General features: G+C 36.2%; 1 protein-coding gene across 1 annotated transcript in view; it reads left to right on the forward strand.

Moving 5' to 3' along the window:
• Positions 1-22,838, forward strand: part of LOC140172476 (cubilin-like) — a 63,719-nt gene that overhangs the window by 37,142 nt on the left and 3,739 nt on the right. Inside the window, exons 5-10 of the mRNA XM_072195622.1 lie at positions 1,858-2,091; positions 8,405-8,515; positions 16,395-16,646; positions 19,835-19,936; positions 20,756-21,091; positions 22,346-22,450. Coding sequence (XP_072051723.1) covers positions 1,858-2,091; positions 8,405-8,515; positions 16,395-16,646; positions 19,835-19,936; positions 20,756-21,091; positions 22,346-22,450 — 1,140 coding nt within the window. The remainder of the gene's footprint in view (positions 1-1,857; positions 2,092-8,404; positions 8,516-16,394; positions 16,647-19,834; positions 19,937-20,755; positions 21,092-22,345; positions 22,451-22,838) is intronic.

Here is a 22,838-nt window from a genome sequence, read left to right on the forward strand (position 1 = left end):
ACTATATCCCTGTAGTACTGTATCATGGGAATAACTGATTAGTTTTTCTGAAGTCAGAAATGCAAAATCTGTCATTGTTTTCCTGATATGAGCATTACAGTACAGGCATATGCTTTTGACGGAAATAAAAATATGAGATCCATAAGTGACAACATCATCACAACATATTTGAACTCTATTGGCACACTTATAAAGGCTCTGCAAGGCTCACATCATGTTGTAGTGCAAGTCTGACATCTGATTGGTGCACACACATTGAATATAGGTCACATGATTGCGCAATATTACAGGTACTAATTGTTCCCGATTTTGCTCAAAAATGGGGTGGCGAGTCAATTTGTTAAAAAAATTAGAACTAACCAAATATGCATTTTAGCACAAGTTTGGTACTATATCCCTGTAGTACTGTATCATGGGAATAACTGATTAGTTTTTTAAACATGTCGCCTCATATATTTTTTTTTTTGCGATTTTTTTGAAATGCCGAATTTTACGTAATTTACAGATGTCACAAATTGTTAAAAAAATTAGAAAAGAAAATTGAGAAGGAATGGAAAGATATTAATGTCATACCCAAGTAGGAACTTATACTGTGCATAACTGATTAGTTTTTCAAGCCTATAGCTCTTGTAGTTTTCTTGTAATCCCGATTTTTATAAATGGCGGGAATTTTTACACACATCAAAATGTTAAGGGGTAGGGGAAACATTTTTACATTTTGCAAGTTTTTCCCTTAGTTAAAATGAACAAAGTTAGGTATCAAATGAAAGCCCATTCAATACTGCATAGACTGATAGGTCAACCATCACTGTAGCTCCTTCCTATCAAGAGTTATGATTTTTCAAATAAATTTTTTTTGCCGAAAACAGCTTATTTTGGCATGTCAATTGTCACGAGGCATGTCATATTTGAATGATTCTGGCACGCAAATGATTAAGTCAATCACAAAACAAATACCTGAATCCATCAAATAGTACCCTCAGCTGATATGTTAACATTTTAAAGGGCCATATTGTAGACTCTATGAGTATACAAAGTTGGCATGTGAAAATTTTTGTCACCCAAAAAGTGCATTTTTCGGGCAAAATCGGCCACAAATTAACATTTTGTAGCAAAACGATGTACGATGTACGCGTTTTGACAAAAAAATCATGTTCTACAAACAATTTTACCCTAGAAAAGACACCTTAGAAATTAAACATAGCTATTTTTACTCTGGAGTGAATTTTTACACACATTGGCAGTGAAACCTGCTTCAAATCTGAGACCATGTCATATATGAGTTTTTGCCATTTTTGCCGGTTTAAACCAGGCAAAAACTGGCAAAAACGGGTTTTTGCCAGTTATTGCCACTTTTCCGGCAAAAACCGAACCCTGATTGCAAATTTATTGAATATCATGCAATATCATGCAATTTATTCACAATATCATCAAAACGTAATTCCAAAAATATCTACCTACGGAAAAAAATATTTATCTACGGAAACTCTTACCATAATATTATCAACTTGCGACAAGTTACTTATTTTGCCGCAAGGAGGGATTCTTCCTATTCAAATACATTGGTAGACCCGCCGCTGTGCTCAGGGTTACATTCGATAATGCTAATATGTCTGTGCCCATGGGTGTCATGTGTCCAGAAAATTTTCCCGCAAAAATTTACCTATTAATTCCGACTGATGGGGACACCACTATTCTGTCAATTGACAGAAATGCATGGCTAAATATAACCAGTATTTTGTCATTTTGTTCAGAAATATTATGCAATTTTTTCAACAATGAGTAATTTTTAGATGCTTTTACTTTCTTACAAATATAGAATCCCTTAATCTATTACATACACTTCGTTGATTTCAGGCTGCGGCAGTACTTACAGCGATTCAAAATCAGGAGACATTTCAGCACCAATATACAACAAGCAACGCATGCCTGCAGAAGAGGTGATGTCATGTTCATGGAAAATAAATGGAGATACGAAACACAAGGTGGCGCTTTCCTTTGACGATGATGATACCAACCTTGGTAACAGGAGTTATCTGGAGGTGAGAGACGGGTTTAACGAAAAAGCGCCACTGCTGGCAAACTTTTCAGGTATGTTGTATGTCAGTAAGGTTAAGAAAATAACGGTAGGCCTTATGTCTCAAAGCCAATGGCAGTTGAATGCGGATTGTGATTTTTTTAAAGATTTTTTTGTAAAATATTTTTTAAACTTAATATTGAATTAAGGGCTTTAAAAAAAAAAGCGCAGTGATTTATAGTGCGCTACGCACAGGCACAACGCCTAAACGTTGATCCACAAGCCTCAGCACAGGTTGTCGCTGACCACTACGGCCCACATCATTCCACAAACCATTAAACAACAAATCGGGGACTTTGCTGCTTCAAGAGCGCACACCCTAGACATTCCACAAATAACCATCGCAACCAGGATCAGCTCCCGAGTTTAAATGAGGGTTACAACGAGACAAATTAGCAGTGAGTTCCTTGTCCAGGGGAATTTCAAGCTAACTCAATTTTCTTTCCACGTGAGCGTACTAGGCACCGCCAGGGTTCGAACCCACAACCTCTCGCACCACAGTCGAACGCCTTATCGATTGAGCTAACTTGACTGATAGCAACGTTGGCACAGTAATTTTTCTAGGACATCAGACATATCGAATTGCATTCTAAACACAAGGAATGTCCTGATGATATCAAATGATTTAGATTTTTTGAAATTTGCGTTATAATACAAATTTTATGGCAAATTAGTAATTTTTTTAAATTTTTGATACAGGGTCTTAGGCAGGGTTTGAAGGTTTGGGTGTGTAAATTCAAAAAACTGGGTGTGTAAATGTAAGATATGTGTACAAAGTATAGGCCATGTGGGCAAAAACTGGGTGTGTATTTACAAATTTGGGTGTGTAAAACACTCCCTACATGGCGGGCTGCCTAAGCCCTTGTTTTGATATTCAATAGTCCTCGAAGTAAACTTAATTAATCTAATAATATGTTCTTCAAGTGTATATAGCTGGGAGGAAAAACTGACAATCATTTAAAACAGGGGTAGCGCTAGGTTGCTTTTTGGGGTCCCGGACCCACCAAAATAGAGTTCGGACCCCCTGTTTTTAAATTTTCTGCAAGTTTAGGGGTCCTGGAGACCCTCAGTTTTTCAATCTAGCGCTATTGCAGACATACTATTTATGTTGCATTTGTGCAACCCGGACTCGCCAAACTCTACTCCGGACCCCCTACTTTTTAATTTTCTGCAAGTTCGGGGGTCCCTGCGGACACTGGAGTGTTTAGTTCTAGCGCTACCCCTGATTTAAAACTTTTGACCTTTCGTATTGAAGGTACAAATGTGTATCTACACTGTATGAAAAACCTACCCCATTTGGGCAGCATGAAAGTAAACCCCCGGTAAACTGGCTTAGTCAGTCATAATCAATTATTGCTATTAATTAAGTTTTCAAACCTGTCATACTCAGTTCACTAAGCTTATAATGCAATGAGAAGAGACGAACAGTGAATGGAATTTAATGAAAGGGAAATGGGATCCAATCATGCAAAAGCATGATCAATTCAAATCTAAAGCACAAAAGATAAAGTCTTTCAAAATTATTTTTTATCAATAAAATTCACCTATGACGTGTTGAAGTTGACTATTGTCCACCTTTAAGAAATTCATCTGCCAAACTTCCATTTTGAAGATTTCAGAATGACATTTTCCTGAAAAAATCTTTTTGAAATATTTCATTTTAGTGTTTCAGATTTGATCATGTTCAAACATAAATGGGATGTCAAGAAAATCAATTGTCATATACTTCCAGAATAAGCATATAGGTACTGCGCTATTCCACATGGTGTATCCTTAAGGGGGTACTACACCCCTGCCCAATTTTGTACCTATTTTTGCATTTTTCTCAAAAATTATAGCGCACTGGGGACAAGTAAGATATTTATATTATAGGGGCAAGGACTACAACTACTGCACTGGAAATTTTATTTCAGCACAGATAACAGTTGTGGAGTTACAGTCAAAAATGAGGGAAAACCAATAATTGATCAATAAATCAATAACTACTTGCTTTGAGTTGCTAAATTTTCAGTACAGTAGTTGTAGTCCTTGCCCCGATAATATACATATCTTACTTGTCACCAATGTGCTATAATTTTTGAGAAAAATGCAAAAATAGGCACAAAATTGACCAGGGGTGTAGTACCCCTTAAAAGGATACGATACACAATTTACCGACAAGTGACTCATTTCGGAATGCGATTGTGAATTTTGAAGAAAAGAAAGAGCGGTCTTTTCCGCTCGGCCACGGAGGCAGATGAACAGAATAATGTAATAATAAAACATAAATCTCATAATGCCATCTTTAGCCTTTTGTTTACATAAAAATGATGCATTTTGTAAAGATAGATTGGCCGTTTTATGCATAAATAGCACGGACGTTTGGAAAAGGTCTCAAACAAATAATAAAGACACTGATATGGTGATGAAATTACATAAGTCAGGGAATATCTGCGTCCGAATATTTTGTTTTGATTTTAGGAACTTGACCTTAAAATTTACGAAGTCAAGACATTATCATTCAAAATCAACAAAAGATATTTCAGCAGTATATGACCTAATTCTTTCTCTAACAGTGTTTTGAACATGTATATGAAATAGCTTCAACAATGGTTCGCTGCATAAAGGTAAAACAGCCTTGACCTAAAAAAGGGCGAGAGGTGCCATATTTACGGATTCAAGCTAAATTCAAAATTGGTATAAAACCTTTGGTTTTTGATCGATTACAAAAATTAATTTTTGTCATTAAAAGAAATTGTGTCTGCCGTGAATTACACTACAGTTTTTATTCCTAGGGCTCTTTGATTTCTTCAAATATTTTTTTATAATGATAGAGTGAATCCCCTGGCCCTCTATAATTATGCACAAAAGATCACCTCCCCTTAATCTTCAATGCAGGAAGTATATCAAATAGGGTTATCTGAATGGGTGACTCCATTTGAAATCTAACATTCCCTGTGTGGGAGATCATAGACCCTAGAAAGAACTTTCTAGGGCCTATGGGGAGATTAATGTTATGTCTTCCATAGGGGGTGTATGGGTTCCAACCGGAATAGTCCATTAGTTGTTGACATCTTTGCTTATTTATTGCTATAAAAGATGCTAAAAATGTAAATATCTGAGACACTTTTGCTTCAATTTTTTTAAAACAAAATGTAAGTTTGTATCAGTCAGTGCAACTATAGACGAATCCAATTTCACGCATTCCTACACCTCAATGGCAGCCATATTTGGGTCCCCGTCGGCTCCGTCTCACCTAAGACAAAAGAATGCTGAAAGTTTACAACACAATACAATATAACATCGATTTTTAAGCGGCTTTAATTCACGCAATTGGGCAGTCATAACACCAATTTGGTGCTGCGGGGACCCAGTCATGGCCGACCAAATCCTGACCATTGGCTCGTTGGATTTGTCTATAGGCACAAACCCTAACACTGCATTTTTTTTGTGATTTGCTTTGCTTTTTTTCATTTAAAATTCTAAGACTGTAAATATCTGGACTGTTGAATATCAAAAATATCAAATTTTAATAATTTGCCATAAAATTTGTTTTAGGCCTATATCACAATTTCAAAAAATCAAAATTATTTGATATCAGAAGAACATTCCTCGTATTCAGAATGCAATTCAATATTTCTGATGTGCTCTCAGGCTAGAGGCCCCACAAAAAATACTGTGCAAACATCGCTATCTGATTCATTAAGACAAACAAACTAAAAATATGTGCAAATTAATTATGTAGAAAAGCAGAACTTGAATGGGATCAATATCTGATTAAAGAGAGTCTGAACTGCATTTGCTGAAGATCCCATAACAAAAAGTTTCATCCATATCATGTGTTATAGAGCATGGCAGAAAAGAATTAATTAAATATATAATTTCCAAATGCAACACTCATCATCATGATATAAGTGAATTGTCAGTTTACAAGTGCAGACATTTCTATTCAGAGTACATCTATGTAATGCACTCTGAAATATACCCTGCAATTCTAAGAATAGGTCCCATTAACTTTTTGTTTTGTTGCTCATTTCAAGAAATACCAAGGTCGTACTTTCCCGATGACATTAAAACAAAAGAATTCATCAAAGTATTTTCATGGCTATTAACTCAGGTCAATATTTGGTAAATCATGTGTAAATTAGATGGGTTCTTAGCAACTTAATGATAAAAAATCATGGTGGAATTGTATAATAATATTCTACATTTGGGTATGAGGTTTGTTAGAACCATTAAATCATCTGTAAGTATAATAGCAAAGTATAGTGGGTGCCTCAGAACAAAATTTGCTAAAACCTGAGCATTTTTTTTTCAAGATAGTATTAGGGGGAAAAGGTCAAAACCTATAATTTTCTCATCCTTTTATAAAATGGCATGTGATTGGTGTGACAAGTGCAGTCTGCAGTTCTGCTGCTATCCTCTATTGTGTTTTCCTCTAGCAGTATACAGGTATAAGACTGATGCTGAGACTAGTTGGTTATGTTATATTCACAACTTTCTACACCAGCCATTTTTTACATCCATGATCAAATAATCTGATTTTTTAGTGTAATATTAATAGATGATTTGGTGAATAAAAAAGTGATAGGACTAACCAAAAACCATGCTATAAAGGTTGAGTTTTTCACAGCATGTGCAATTAAAAGAATGAATCATTCTAGCTAACAAACTTTGGTATATGCAATATGCTTGAATATATGCCTTGTAAGGGCAATACTATATATGCACTGGTGCACATTGGTGAAAATCCACTTTCACTTGCACTTGCAATAAAATCAAGGAAAACAAGAAGAGTCTTTCAAAAAGACACAGTTCACGGATCAGGTGTATAGTAATTTGTTCTATAACTTTCCATTCTGCACTGATCTTACAATAAATTAGTGATTTGAGGCATAATGACTCCTACATCCTGACTCCTACATAACTCTCCATCCAGCAAGAAACTCATTATCACTATCATAGGCTTATTGAAATTCAATTAATATACCATGCAGATAATAACCTTGGCCCAATAATTATTTGGGATCCAATTAAGATTAGCAAACATTACTGGGTAGATAACAGGAATTAAGTTTTGTCAGTTGGAAGGAATTGAGTAAATCGCCTGTATCAAAATAGCAGTGTATTTTTCATATATGCAGTAAGATGCTCAGCCTTATCACAAAATAAACAATAGCATTGACCTTACCCACCAATCAGTAAAGCATATTATAATCATGTGATGACTCAATCCAATAGTAAACATGCTTAGAAAAAAGGCAAAAAAATAGTCCTGACTGCCATTGTCTCAATACAAGATAAGATGTGCTAAAAAGTCATTGTCATGTGGGGCCGGATTAGATAAAGGGATACAAACCTGGGTATGAGGCATTAGGAATTATTTCCTAGCCTCATAACCACAATGTTGATGGGCTGCAATAGTTATTCAAAACACAGTGTATGTAAGGGATAAACTGTGCATATGAGATATGGGTTCAAGTGGGGGAAATGTTCACTGCCGTGAACAAAAAGAGTGCCACTTTAAGCACAATTTGCCAATCAATCTTCTGCATGCCTGGCTGTGTCATCATTGATATTTATGATGAAGTATAAAATTACATTCAATTTAGGGTATCTTATGACGAGGTTAATTTGTGATAATGGAGATTAAAATGTGTCAATTTAACTTTTATCGTAGATTGTGTTTCTGGAATGATCCGGCTTGTGAATATGGCAAAGTTATAAAATAGCAATTTCCTATTCTTTCAATCCAGAGTATCATAGTCTTAAGCTGAATTTATACTACATTGCCAAGCGCTTTTTGTTGCGTTGGGAAAAGCACGCTACCTCATTGGTCAAATACCAATCGCTCGTCGCTCATGGAGTATAAGTTCAGCTTTAGTCTCTTTCTTTCAAGAGTTAATACTTTGTGTGCTGGCCATAGACTTTAACATAAAAAATGTTTGAGATTCCTCAAAATTTCAAAAGCTATTTCAAGAACCACTGAACTAATGCTGGGCTTGTTTGTACTCATTCTAATGCATTTTTCCATTTTGATTCCCAATATAGTTATGTAAATGTACAATTTTGAAATTTTTGATTTAGAACTTGTCGTCTCTGCAATAGACACCCGCGTGGACAGGGTTAAGGAGACTAAAGGCCTTCCACTTGTTATTTTAAAAGTAAAAATAGTGATAAGAATGAATTTGAAGGATGTTTTGTTGGCAATAAACATGATAAATGAAACGATAGCCGTGTCTGTAAGTTCTAAAAAAATGAATGTCATTAAAAAAATGTAAAAAGGAGAGGGAATTTATAAAAACACTAACTTTTCATTTTTGTATCACTATATTTTTTTCTTACCAGGTGACTACCTTCTTCCAGATGTCATATCAACGCAAGATGATGTCTTTGTAAAATTGACCTTTCAACTTGGGTCACCACCAAAAGTTCAAGCTACTTTTGTTGAGATATCATGTGAGTGCTCTTATATTTTGCCGCTTATTTTTTGCCAGATCACCTCTCTTTGTTTTCGCATTATGATCCCGTGTAAAGAATCATGTCTTCCCAGAGAAGATATCTCACACATCCCACAATGCATTGCTTCCATATCAATGTTCTGTACTGATCCAGTGCAATGTGGGTCAATAGTAACAAAAGGTACCTCAATGAACAGAGCACATCCAGAGCTTGCAAATTATGTTTATAGTATGACTATCAACCCATGTTTAGCCAATCTATTCTCAACTTGAAAACAACTGGAACATGTACAAAGTAGGAGTGTCATTTGCGATGAGGTGACACGTCATGTTTCAAAAGGATTCTGGGAAGGGTATGATATCTTCTCTGATGTCTTCCCATCATGCCTAGAGTATCTCTATAAACATTAAATTTCAGGTATATTTTATTAAATGTCATAGCAGTATTAAAACACTGAATTGCGACACAATTTACAATTTATAAACATCAAAATTTACACATTAATTAATACAACATAAAAATATATATCTATGTACAATTTCAAAGTAATATATTACTACATCAAAAAACATATTTAAAAGAAAAAGGGATTATAAAAACACAATTTAAATCAAATTCATAAAAAGTCAAAAGAGATAAGAGTAGTGCACTGGTAGTGTTAGGCCTCGTATCCATAGGCTGTTCCCTTGTGGCGTGTGCCCTTGTTCCGTGTTTACTTTTGCCCATGTGACCTGCCACACAGACAACCTATGGATACGGCCACTAAGCAAAACAAAGGTTCGTTGTCTGTGTGGCAGGTCACATTGGAAAAAGTAAACACGGAACAAGGGCACACGCCACAAGGGAACAGCCTATGGATACGAGGCCTTAGGGAGCTCAATTATTGCACAAAAACATTTTATATTGATTGAAATGATACATGAATATTGCACTGTTATGGTGAAAGGTTTTCACTGAGCATATACATTACAAGCTAAACTGCACTTTAATAAAATTTAAAAAGACATGGATGAAAATCATGCAAACAGCTAGCACAACAAAAATGAGTGATTTAGGAAGTATAGGAGGGTAGTTCATTTAAAAGACTGGTAAGATAGGGCAGTGGGCTGTTCTTGAATCTGTCAGTTTTGAATCGGTATGGTTTGAATTTTGCTTGTTTCCGGAGTTGCATACTTGATCTGAACTTAGAGCAGGGGAACCACCTTGAGAATCTTTCAGAGCTGCTAGCTTTGATGGCAAATTCCTTGCAGATATGAATTCTGCGGTCCACAAGAGAAGGTTGAGAACTTCCAATGCATCAGAGTAGGTTGTATAATCTGATGAAAGGATGCAACGGCATACGCGCTTCTGAATCTTCTCAAGGTGGTTCACCTGCTGCTGAGTGAGGCCAGCACTCCAGAGTGGTGCAGCATACTCTAGACATGGGCGGACATAACCTTTGTAAACGGTAAGGAGATCTTCTTTGTCAAGCCTGGCTCCTTTCAGTTAAATTTGAAAAACAAGACAATTATTGGTTTGACTGTTGCGTTTATACAGTAGTAACATGCACAGCCTATTTGAATTGGTTGATGTTCAGTAAACAATGGGTATCCTATTTAGCCGAACTTAATATAACGAGGCTCTGACAGGGTGTGGTTTAACCATTTCGCCATGCAGCATTGGTAGGCACACTTTTCTGCTGTGGATACCAGTCCATGATGGCACCAATTTGTGTCACATGAAAGTGAACCATTTTGACATTCTGCTGACCATACATGGTAATTTGGTGGGCTGGGCTGAGGACCCATTAGGACACAACAATGGTTCAAATGGGGCTAATTTTGTATGATATGATGATTTTGACAAAAATGGGGCGGGGAGGGAGGGGGACTCTCCCTGGATATGCGTCTTCTCATATGCTACTTTTATTACCTCCCCTGCCCAATATTCAAATTAGTGCACTGTGATTTGTTCAAATGCATCATGTAAGGATACATTAATTTCAATAATATATCCCTATTGTGTCTCAAAGACAATAAAGCATTCTCCTCAGAGCATAATTTATGCGCAGTTATGCACACTATTTTTCTACGATAGGCTTCTCATTTACCATATTGTCTGTAATTCTTTCTCATAAAAAATAACCAATATGCAGTGCATGGCATATCATGTGAGCATGAAGATAGTATAGAGTATGGACCACAATTGCCTCATTCCAGTGGCATAGTTCAATAACCTCAATTAAACAATCATAGTGCAAAATTTGACCTCATGTTGCAGAGTATGAGTTTTTGAACTCAAATTTTCAAAGGTCATTCAATGAATGTATAAATGTATTGGGGTTAAAGAACTGTACCCCTGATAGATGAGCAATGAGCATGTTGTGGATCCTAGTGATAGTAGCTTTATGTTGTGAGTATGGTTAAAACTAGCATTTGCTGACTGTAACAATCACATAAAACATGGCATGGACAAAACGTATTGTAAAACGTCAACTTCCAGTTCATTGCCAAATTATTGCAGAAATTTCATTTAAAGAACTAAGCGAATTTTTGCATGAAAATGCATTTACAAATGCATTTTCTTAGTGATGACGTTTGGGTGTCAAAGATATTGGAATTTTCAGACAGTGCAAACAAAATAGTTTACTACCCAATATAATTGCAGCAAAAATTAATTAAGTAACATAATGTAAAAACATTTCAACAAAATTCACATGAATGTAAAACAAATGTAATTCTAACACTCTTAGATAGCGATAACCAATCAGAGCAAGTGTTAGTAAAATGGAAACCATGCTTTGATTGTGTCTACAACGCACAGTACTTTCGGACGTGTTTAATTTTTTTTGCAGGTTGATGCATTTATATTTGCTTGTATTTTTCAACACTTTAGTGACAATTTTGGTATAAAAATAGCAGAAATCATGGGATTTTTTTCTTGTGTATGAAATAGGTTAATAAATGCGTATCACTTGTTGCTTGAGAAATTGTACAAAATAATGCACCTTCGGGGCTTGTGCATTAGACGCATCAATAGAGTTGGGCGACTATCACTTTTTTCCTAGTCGACTAGTCGGCAGCAAATAGTCGCGACTACGACTATAGTCGCGACTATCTGTGGTTAAAATTGGACTGAAAAATCGGGTGAAAGATTGGTGGCAATTTAGTATTTATGCATGATTACAGGACCCGTGATTGCCGGCATCGCATCACAGTTTGCTACACAAACCAGCACTGTTGCGATACAAATTGCTACACTGTATCGCACGTTTGCGATGCAAATGTTTGACTGTAAAATGCTGTAATATAGGCCTAACTTTTCTGTTCAATTAAATTCACTTGCCACTTTCCAGCAACAGCACAAGAAACTTCATATAATTTCTCAAACCTTCAATATTCCAATAGCGATCTTCGTTCGTTTCCATGTTTTGCTGTGCATGAAAATATGTAAACATGCCGGTACGGCAGTGCATATTTTCCATGGTATACTCATGCATGTACGATTAACTTTCACCTCCGACCTCGCCACCTGACTTCATCTAGACTACTGCATTTGTCGCTTCTGGGGTGGCATTGCAACATTACGACTGTTTGTCAGCTAATTTGTTTATTTTCCTGTTGCTTTCTAAATATTCTGTTACCACAATAAGCATAGCTTTTTGAAATTACGTGAAAAGTACTTTTGGAAAACACTTCTCGGAAGTTCTCGCTGTTTCTTTCCAAAGTTAAAATAATCTCATACCTTCAGTAGTTGGTACAAACACCCAACCTGGGTCTGTACATGCACGCTATGACACTGCTACACCTGTTATCGCTGCATAGATTATAATCATAATGAGATGTTCGACAGTTCTAAGTAATTTGAGTTTTTTGACGGCTTTTATCTTGTGGGAAAGTTGTTCGACAACAAGTCAATAACACCAATTTAATGATGATTTATGGACTTTATGATTACTTGTTGGTTAGTGTTACTATTGGTAAGACAATGACTAACATTTTTCACATTTTTCGTAGTTTATATGTTAGTATTTGGTTGGTTTTGGTGCGAATAACTGGCACTTTTAAAGCAATTTTTTAACACAAAAATATACTTGCATTAGTCGACTTTTGGTTTTCAATAGTCGTAGTCGCGACTATCAGTAATAGTCGCGACTAACGACTATTGGCGACTTAGTCGCCCAACTCTACGCATCAACATCTCAGTACGCATGCATTATTTTGTACAATTTCACTCCCAACAAGTGAAACACATTCACTAACCTATAAATATAGCCACATTTTATGCAAATGTTTTTATGTTTTTTATCAGGTCCAGAGGATGTTTAAAGGCATTCCCACAACCCAATGGGGTTTCTGACCTTGTATGTCTGGCTTTTGTACACATGTGGTACAGTTGATCATACCTTGCATTGGGCTTGTGTGCAAATATCTGGTGTTTTCATCCTATTATTTAACATTCAAAACATCGAGACTTAGGAATAAAATTAATGCAGTGGGACAATATGAATGTTTGCTGTTAGAAAATCAAATATCAGTCATAAGTCTCAACTATTAACTCGTTGGCTGCAGTTTCAAAATTACCATTTTGTGTGTGTGGCAATGGGGACTTTGCCTTTAAAATTAGGTTATATTGATCAAATTTCCCAATCATAGTGCATTGTAGGAATGCCTTTAAGCCTCCTCTGATCAGGTCATAGCTGAAATATGTATGATCATAAATTATTAGATCTAGACATGGGTTACTCTATTTAATGATCACTTGCTGCTGTGAGTGCTTTTATGGGAGCGCATAGTAAGAGTAGTGTAGATACTAAACCTCATAATTCATAATTTATGCTATTATACTAAGATTGCTTTTGCTAAAGTGGTAGTAGCATATACCCTTCACATACATTGGGCTATTAAATTTTATATCCACACTCCCCCATGGAAGATTTAACAATTAAGTCTTCCACAGAAGGAGTATAGTTTTCAAGTAGAATAGAAAATTAGGTAATAGCGTCCATGTAATAGCGTCCATTTCCGTAATCAATTCAAAACAAAACTGATCTCTAAATATAATTAATCTTTTTTGTGAGCACCCCCCCCCCTTCCCTTGTCTTTTGGTTATGTTATGTGATGTTGATTTATTTTGTTAATTTCATTTGATTTCAGGGAAAGGCTAACTTTCAGACCTTTTTGGTCTTCCAGCCTTTTCCTCCATATGTACCGTGTTTATATATGAAGAGCTTTGTTTCAAAATTACATCCACTTGCTCATTTTTGAGAACACAAAAAAAATCATCAAAAAAATCACTGATATATGGGGGTTTGCAACAAAAGCAGTTTTTGGCGGGATGCTTGGGTAGGATGAGCATCCTGCCAAAACCTGCTTTTGTTGAAAACACCTTATATCAGTGATTATTTTGATGATTTTTTGATGTGTTCTCAAAATTGAGCAATTGGATGTAAGGGGTTTTGAAACAAAGCTCTTCATATATTTTTTATGTAATGTCGTTGATTTTGATGGAAATAAAATATGAATGAATGTAAAATGCTTGCTAAAGTTAGGGAATATATAAAAGTAAAGCCAAATACAGGGGATGGGTTTCAAAACAATTAACCCTAGCCAATTCCTCCTCTGTAGAGGACTTTTGTTTAGTCTTCCACAGGGGGGTGGCAGATTTTAATTGGAATAGCCGATTACTTTTAGGAGTGTCAACCTGATGTGATTTATAACCAGACACGTTTACAAAAAACATCAGGTTTTTCAAGTTGAAAAACAAAACGTTTATCTCTTGGGTGATGAAACATATCATATGAAATGCATGAACTGCTTGGACCAATCACAGGCTTCCACTACTTTGTGTAATTTGAAACGTTTGAATCAAATTTTCATCAAATTTGCACAAAGCTATGGTCCAATGAATGGCTGCTTAAGCAAGTGATTGCAGCCTCTTACAACCAACATTGACCACTTTAGGTTTTCCAGTAGTGTAATTGGAAATATTTAATCATGCATACACAAAGCTGTGCTGTGGTCTCTTGCATTGGTAATTGAAAAACAAAAACGATAAAACACTCACATGTTTGTGGTCACTCTTAGTGAGTTTTGTTAAAAAAAGAACAAATGCGTTGTTGCTTCAGTGGGTCAAAGCAGCCACTCAAAGGACACATTAAGAGAATAAAAGATAGAATTTTGTCTTTTGCCTGTCCAATATCATGTCACTACAATATTCTCATTCTCATTCAGTTTAGTACAATTTTTATAAGTAAAACTGCCCTTTTTTCAGAAAAAATAAAGTTACTTTTGTGAGGTCATCCCCGTTGTTTTAAATGAATGAAACCATCACGAACATCTAAGCCGCCGAAATCTTAGTTCGCGCACATATATTACGTGAACGCATTATCGTTTAGGATCTATAAGCGTGCTGCCATTGCGTGTCGCAGTGTCGGCGCACGCTGTCTTATATGGCTATCCACTATCGTGTCATAATGCATAGGTGAAAACCAATCAAATTGCATGTATTCTTGACAAGACCACCAACTGAATTAGAATAACCAATAATACCCCCCCCCCATAATATGTCTCAAAGCTTTTGCAGTGCACATTTGCCTCAGAGTAATTAGCCGATTTAATTTTTTCCATTTTGTTTTGCGCAAATGTTGGTAAAACATGTTTTAAAACCATTTGTTAGAGGAATTGTGTCATGAACACTTTAAATAAGTAAAAATATTTCATTACAATGTATGTGTTTAAGATGTAAGTTTGAAAGTTCCAAGCATCTCAACTTTTTTCAAACTAATTTGGACTCGCTTTAAGTTGGGGGGCACATTTCACATTGGATTTTCAACAAGGTTTCAGACATACTTTTTAATTTGCCTAATGCCTTCTAATACTTGGTGTAAATAGTTTATTTACAATTTTACAAAGTTATAATCTATTGCATTTACAAAAAAGCAGAAATAACGAGTTTCATCATTCATGGTAAGTGTTGAATTGAAAATAGTGAGTGGTTGCTTGAGCAAGTGATTGAAGTCACTCAAGAAAATATTCACCAATCATGTCCTCCAATATCATTTGAATCACATCTGTACATCTACACATATGTGTAGTCTGTTGTATTGGAAATTAAAAATACCAGCAACATGTCATGTATGTTTGGTGTCTCTTAGTGTGTATATTAGTTATTGACAAATGATGTAGTTGCAGGAGTAAATGATTGCAATCATTGATCAATCAATGCTTCTCAGTACATTGTGTAATATTTTATTGCATTTGTGCAAAGCTGTAGGCAATTGTATCAGAAAATACAAAAACTGTTTGGGTTTCTCATAGTGAGTGTGTGAAAGTGAGAGCTCACTTCCATGGTGTAATAAAGATGAAAATAATCAGTGATTGCTGCCACTCAAGAAAATATTGACCTATCATGCAAATAAAAAAGTAAGGGGATAATTTTGCATTGACTGTCATCAGTGTGTGTAATTTAACATTTTTTATAGCATTTGCTCCATTTTTTTCACTTTTGCACCATATTTTATCAGTTTAGTTTCATTATGGCTAAATTCTTTGTGTGCTTCATGTGCATTTGTGCCATAAACTTATTCTGTCACCAAAAGGGACTGGATTCACTATATTTCAAGAATTTTTTTCCAACCCTATCCCCCCAATGTCAAAAAGAAATCTACACCGCTGCATTCCACTAAAAATATTGTTTGTGAAACCATTTTTTTAACCATGTTTATGTGTTTTATCTCAATACCCTTAAACAGGAACTACACAAATATTGTTGTATTAAGTGATCAACTTGACTTGTTTTTCTTGTTGTTGTTGCTATTTGCTTGTTTCACTGAAATTGAAAGTCTAGTATTAAGTTACACATACTAACACTTCGTGATTAAAATTGTGCATTTCAGTGTGCAGTGGCCGCATACTTCTGACACCAGCCAACTCCTCCATACAAATCCAGAGTCCACTCTACCCATCTCCATACCCTAATAACCTGGACTGTAGATGGCTGATAGAAAGCAACCCTTCGGGATCAACATTAGTTGCCATAGCAACATCATACACAGTTGAAGATATAAATGATGTGTTGGTGGTACATGATGGAGTCAGCAGATCGTCCAATCAGCTGTGGGCATTCAATGGCAGATTGAAAGAGAAAGGTAGGAAATTACCAACGAGGTAAAATCAAAGATTACCGACTTTGCCGTGTCTATGCGCCTGTCAAATTTTCATTCAAGATGAATGGCTGCTTGGGTGCACACCGGTATTTAATAGTCCCCATTGACTTTCTGTACAAACAGGGTCCAGGAAAACATCATTTTCTTGACTTGAGGGCAAGTCAACTCTTCAAAACTTACACTTTCTGCAAGTTGAAGGTCAGATAAAGATAGCCAGTGCAGAGAAAACATTCAGAGTCCAGTGACTTTTTGCAGGAAGTTGCTGACTAGCATACAAATAATGACTGCTATGAGGGGCATGATTAAAATTATAGGCCCAAGGTGATCTCAAAACCATGCTATGCATAGCATGGTTTTGAGATCACCGCGGGCCTATAATATTAACCATGACCCGAATAAAGCAGTCAATATTTGTTTTTATATACCTCATATATAGATTCCTCTCATCTGATTGGTTAAAAGTGGAGTCATTAAAATAGCTGTGCCCCTTTTTCTATCAAGATGACGTCATACAACAACTGTGCCCGGGCACAGTTGATTCTATGCCGGAAAATAATTGGATATTCGCAACCCGAATACACAGATCGCTCAGATACATTGCGCACCCACTATACGGCCGGCGTTGATTACGAGTGTTGAGACTATCGCGGTCACAGTTCGCAATGAATTTGACCTCTCCTTGACGACGATCTTTCACCGGCCGCCGTGAGTGCAGTGATTGTTTACATTCTGTTACATGTCAAGGATTTATACCTGCCAAATGTCACTTTTTAGACAAATTACTACGACCTGGAGACTCGGCAGTGTGTGATGTTAGCACAGAAACGGTAGGGTTGTTTTAGATATGAAATCGGTAGATATCGGTCCAAATTCTGCACCCTTGCTCTTGCATGCACTGTGTGCATTTAAGCCTAAGGCCTATGCAGTTACAAAGCTTGTAGGCCTTGTCAGTCAGGAAATCTTTTAACCAATCAAATGAGAAGAATCTATATTATTCGGTATATAAAACAAATATTGACTGCTTAATATTCGGGGCACAGTTTAAAATTATAGGCCCTCGGTGATGTCAAAACCATGACTATGCCCTCAGCTTCGCTTGGGCATAGTCATGGTTTTTATTCACTTCGGCCTTTATTTTAACTGTGCCCCTCATAGCAGTCAATATTTGTATAATATACCTCATTAATATAGATTTTTGTCATCTGCTTGGTTAAAAGGCCTATTTTATTGTTCATAGGCCATGGTAAAATTTACAAAGAAAGTTTTCCGTTATGAACCGATCGCGTCACCGCAACTGGCAGGCAGTGCGTTTACGCCACGTGCGTAATGCGAACACGCCATCGCGCGCATAGAGTTTGATCGGGACGCACACCAATGATGTGAAAATGACTATGCCCGGGGAATAGTCTATTTAAAAGACCATTGCCCGGGAATAGTTCAGTTTATACGTAATTCTTAAAAAGGAGGGCATAGCTAATTCAATGACTGCACTTTTAGCCAATCAGATGACAGGAATCTATATATGAGGTATATAAATCACTCTATATGCCATACAGCTTACGTCAGCATGAAAATAGCATGGTGTTTCTGAAATGTAACACATTTTGAAAGCTTAGCCAAATCTTCATAAAAAGTCAGATCCTGCTCATTTTTCATACACAATCTGATTGCTAGGCCTAAATAAGGCTTATATAAGAACCAGGGTCTAGTAGTTGGGTTTTAAGCTTTTTCTTATGTATTACATTAAGTTCCATGGTACATATCCTCATTTGTAACACTGATTTTTCATACAAAGGTATAGAAAATTCCTATTTACTGATGTGCACTCGTTTATGTTCTGCATGTAATACATTGTGCCAAGTTCTATGTATGCAAACGTTTGTAACGTTCAAGCTTAAAGAAGCAAATTATCATTTGATTCAGGCTTTTGCCAATGAATACTGGAGGTACATATCTCCATGAGTGAAAAACCAAGAAGGCAGATTTACCATAACGTTACACATGGTGCAATGGTAATCTTTAGGTATAACATATTTGGAAATTACTAATTTCTCATTTTTTGTCCCAAAGGCTGACAGTGACAATGTTCATGTGATTTGTATGGAGTGACTGTGACATTGTTTAAGATCCTTGCTCTTCATCTTGTGTTTCATGCTATAGACTTTTTAGCCTAGCTGGAGGATTTTGCATGAGCCTAGTCCGATCAGGACCTAAGTGTGTCTCCGGGGGGTGGGGGGGTACTCAAGTTTGGTTTTGGTAGGGACGTGCTGCCGCTGAGATTTTGGAAGTGGACCCATAAATATACCAATTTTTCAAGAAATTTGGACCCATTGATATACCAAAGGTCGAAATTTTCGGCCGAATTTAACCAAAATTGTCTTAGTTTTTACAAATTTTCCCAAAGTTTTTCCAAAATTTTGGCTAGATTAAGGAAAAATTGGGCTGTTTTGAAAAAAGGACCCATTCATATACCAAAATAGGCTTTGAAAAGGGGGTCATTGATATACCAGAAGGCTGAAAATGCTACCCATGTTTGCGGCATGTCACCGTATGGTCATTTGTACTGGGTCCCCCTCCGGGTGTGTCTCCAAATTTAGAGACCCTTCAAACAACATGCAACATACACTACCCTGTGTTATTTTCCTATTTATATTGTATCATTGTTAACAATATACAAATACTATACATGGTTTATATCAGGGAAATAGAAATGTTAATTTTGGTCATTTTGCAGGAGAATGTTTTTTGATATTTCAATTTGAAATTAAAGTTTTAACTTCAACATTACACTATTTTACGCTCACCTGGAACGTGATAGTGTAGTGTTGAAGTTAAAACTTTAATTCATTTTATCTACCACTACGTATGAATATCCACTCGTATATGTTTCAATTTGTTTACTTTTTTTTAACACTTTAATCATTAAGTTAAAAAATAATCAATTGCTTCTAAAACTTACTAAAAATGTGCATTTACCTACAGTTTAATAATCCATTAATAACTCAGTTTTGCTAAAAATGGTGCATACAACTAAATATTACACTCACCCATCAAAATAAAAGAAAGAAGGATAGGATGGAAAGAAAGAAGGAAGGAAGAGCAATTTTTTATGCATCAAATCCTGTCACATAGATGTGCTAAATAATATGGTATTTTTTGTATAATTCCAGATATACCTTGGCTGGTTTCCAGTGGTCAGTCTCTGTGGATCAAGTTTGCAACTGATGAAACAGGGAACCAAGGCTATTTGAGTCTCAATATTAGTATGCAAGGTAGAGTGACAATTTTGAAAGTTTATCAATGATAAAAAAATGTTTTATTATTATTTGTCTTACAGGGTTAAAATATTAAAAGATCTTCAAAATAAAAGGTTCCAAAATTCAAGTTTCCTGGCTTTGTCTCCATTTTGGTTGATCAAGTGACAAAGAAGGGCCACCACTTTTTAAGAAGTTAAAAGACAATCAGCTTTAAGATAAAATCAGAGTCATTAGTGAGCACCTAAAGATACAGACTACTACATAGGGCTATTCCAGTTGCAATCCATATACCCCTATGGAAGACATGATCATACTCTTCCACACAGAGAATGTGGTTAGACGCTATTAGAATCTACACCCCCTGTGTGGGGCCATGTCTTCCATAGAGGGTGTATGAGTTTCAACTGGATTTAGCCCATAACAGTGAACAGAAAATCTATCCTCAAGAAATTGGAACTAATCCCACTGACAACACCAAAATTGCCACTTGGCCTTACCACTAGCTAATCCTGACAAAACTTCAGTGTTTTGTACTTGTGTGATAGCAAATCCTAATTATGTAGCATTAACCCCCTGAGCACTACCTGTCGATCTAACATTGCCTCTGATTGGTCAATTGCATGATATCTTCACTTTAATCACCAATCAGAATGGAGCTTTGCAAATAATTCACCCCAATTTTTTGGTGTGGTGAAATTATTCTAACAATGTTGCTGATTGGTACATTTGATAATGAAAACTTCTTTTTAACCAATAGGCAGGTAGTTCTCATCCGGTTAAAACCTGTTATGAAAGACTCATCCAGCAATTTCCTTCACAACATTTTGATTTCAGAAAGTGGTGGTCTTGTCACCAACCATACCGATGCATACTTCCCATCATCAGTACCAATGACTGTCTACCAGTGCTTGGCACCTGCCGGTCATCAATGCGTCCATTTAAATGTTAAATACTGGAATTGCACCTTCAACAACGCAGGTGCTAGAGTGTCTTTCTATGAAGGTCAAAGGCCAGACGAAGATAATCTTGTCCATCAATATTCTGCCAAATACACTGCGTGGAAAGAGGAAGCCACACCCGCATTTTCTAATGGACGAATGATGCTGGTTGTTGCTGAAAACTTGGGGTATGGTGGCAACTGTGTTGGATCAGAGATTGTTATGTTAAAAGGTAAGAGACAACATGGATAGTCAACATTAAATGGGTAAATTTTCTCGGGTAAATTTTCTGGACACATGACCAATGCGTATCAATGTGAGTGTAACCTCAAGACTGACCCCTGGTGGTGACCTCGCTATTCAAGTATTAGTCGAGGAAGAGCAGCGTCACCAAGATGAAAAAAGACCTCAACTGGCCTGACTTGGCTACACGTAGGAAAGTAGCCCGTCTTAATCTATTTAATCAGGCTATTGGGGGTCACCTTGCCATACCAACTCAAAATATCCTGCGTCCGGTCCAACGGTCAACTAGACTAACTTCACCAAACTCAAGAAACTTCACACCAATTCAAGCAAATAAAACAGTTACTGTTATAAACAATCATTCATTCGAAGAACACTGATTGATTGGAATAACCTGCCCAAAGAAATTACTACCATAGAAGAGAAACAAAAGTTCAAATCACCAGTCAACAAATTGTATAACAACACGGAAGAATAGCATCAAATAGCACTATACGCGCCCACCTAAACCTGCTTGAGTGACTCCTGCAAAGGGGTGTTAGGCAGTATTCATCAAGACAAGAAGAAGTCATTTTGAATTGGAATAGTATTCTTTGTCGCAATTTAGATAGAGATTCATGCCTACCAAATTTATTGAATATTCAGCAATCTTAATTTTTTTCACAATATCATCAAAATGTAATTTCAAAAATATCTATCTACGGAAAAAAATATTTATCTGTGGAAACTCTTACCATAACATTATTAACTGGCAACAAGTAACTTATTTTCCATCAAAGGAGAAATTCTTTCTATTCAAATACATTGGTAGACCACCCGTTGCGCTCGGTCACATTCCATTATGCTAATATGTCTGTGCCCATAAGTCTCGAAATTTTCCCGAGAAAATTTACCCATCAATGTTGACTGATGGAGCTATTCCTGTTGAATTCCAAACATTATGTTAGATTGTTATCCAGCAAGTTTTCAAAAATATTATTAAAATGTTTTATATACCCTTTATATAGGCGACCATATACATTAAGGTTGTGTTTTCTATAGGGGTGTATGGATTTCAACATGTATAGCTCTGTACGATTAAAATGGTTTATTGTTACCTGGGATCCATCATTAAGAGAAAACCACAGTGATATCTTTCATGTTGAACAAAATAATTGATTAATGTTTGTAGCTATTTTTCTTATCAATGAAGTTAAATGTTAAATAAATGTTTTATATAATATATTCTCTTTGTCTCTTGCAGCTAATAGTTTTCAGCATTCATATGGCACAAGTGGTTCACGTATACAGCTTTTTCCTGTGGATACTTTATACAATGGCTGGGTTATCCATTCTGATCAACTTATAGGTAGGTCATCATTAACCCCATGAGAACTACCTGCCGATTGGCCAAAAAGAAGTCTTCATTATCAATTAGCCCAATCAGCAATATTGTTAGAATAATTTCACCACACCAAAACATTGGGTGAATTATTTGCAAAGCGCCATTCTGATTGCTGATACAAATGAAGATATCAAGTAATTGACCAATCAGAGGCAATGTTAGATCGGCAGGTAGTGCTCAGGGGGTTAAGTAAGGATGAGATGGGGTCATATGACTTGGTCACATGAGAGGTTTTTATCACCATGAAACGTGTTTGTGTTACAATCATATTATGGTGCACTTTTTTGTTGTAATATGCACCCCCATCTGGTCCACATTGGTCAAAGGCGGCAATGAAGGCAAAAATATGGAG

Source organism: Amphiura filiformis, chromosome 16, assembly GCF_039555335.1.
Source record: "Amphiura filiformis chromosome 16, Afil_fr2py, whole genome shotgun sequence".
NCBI lineage: Eukaryota > Metazoa > Echinodermata > Ophiuroidea > Amphilepidida > Amphiuridae > Amphiura > Amphiura filiformis.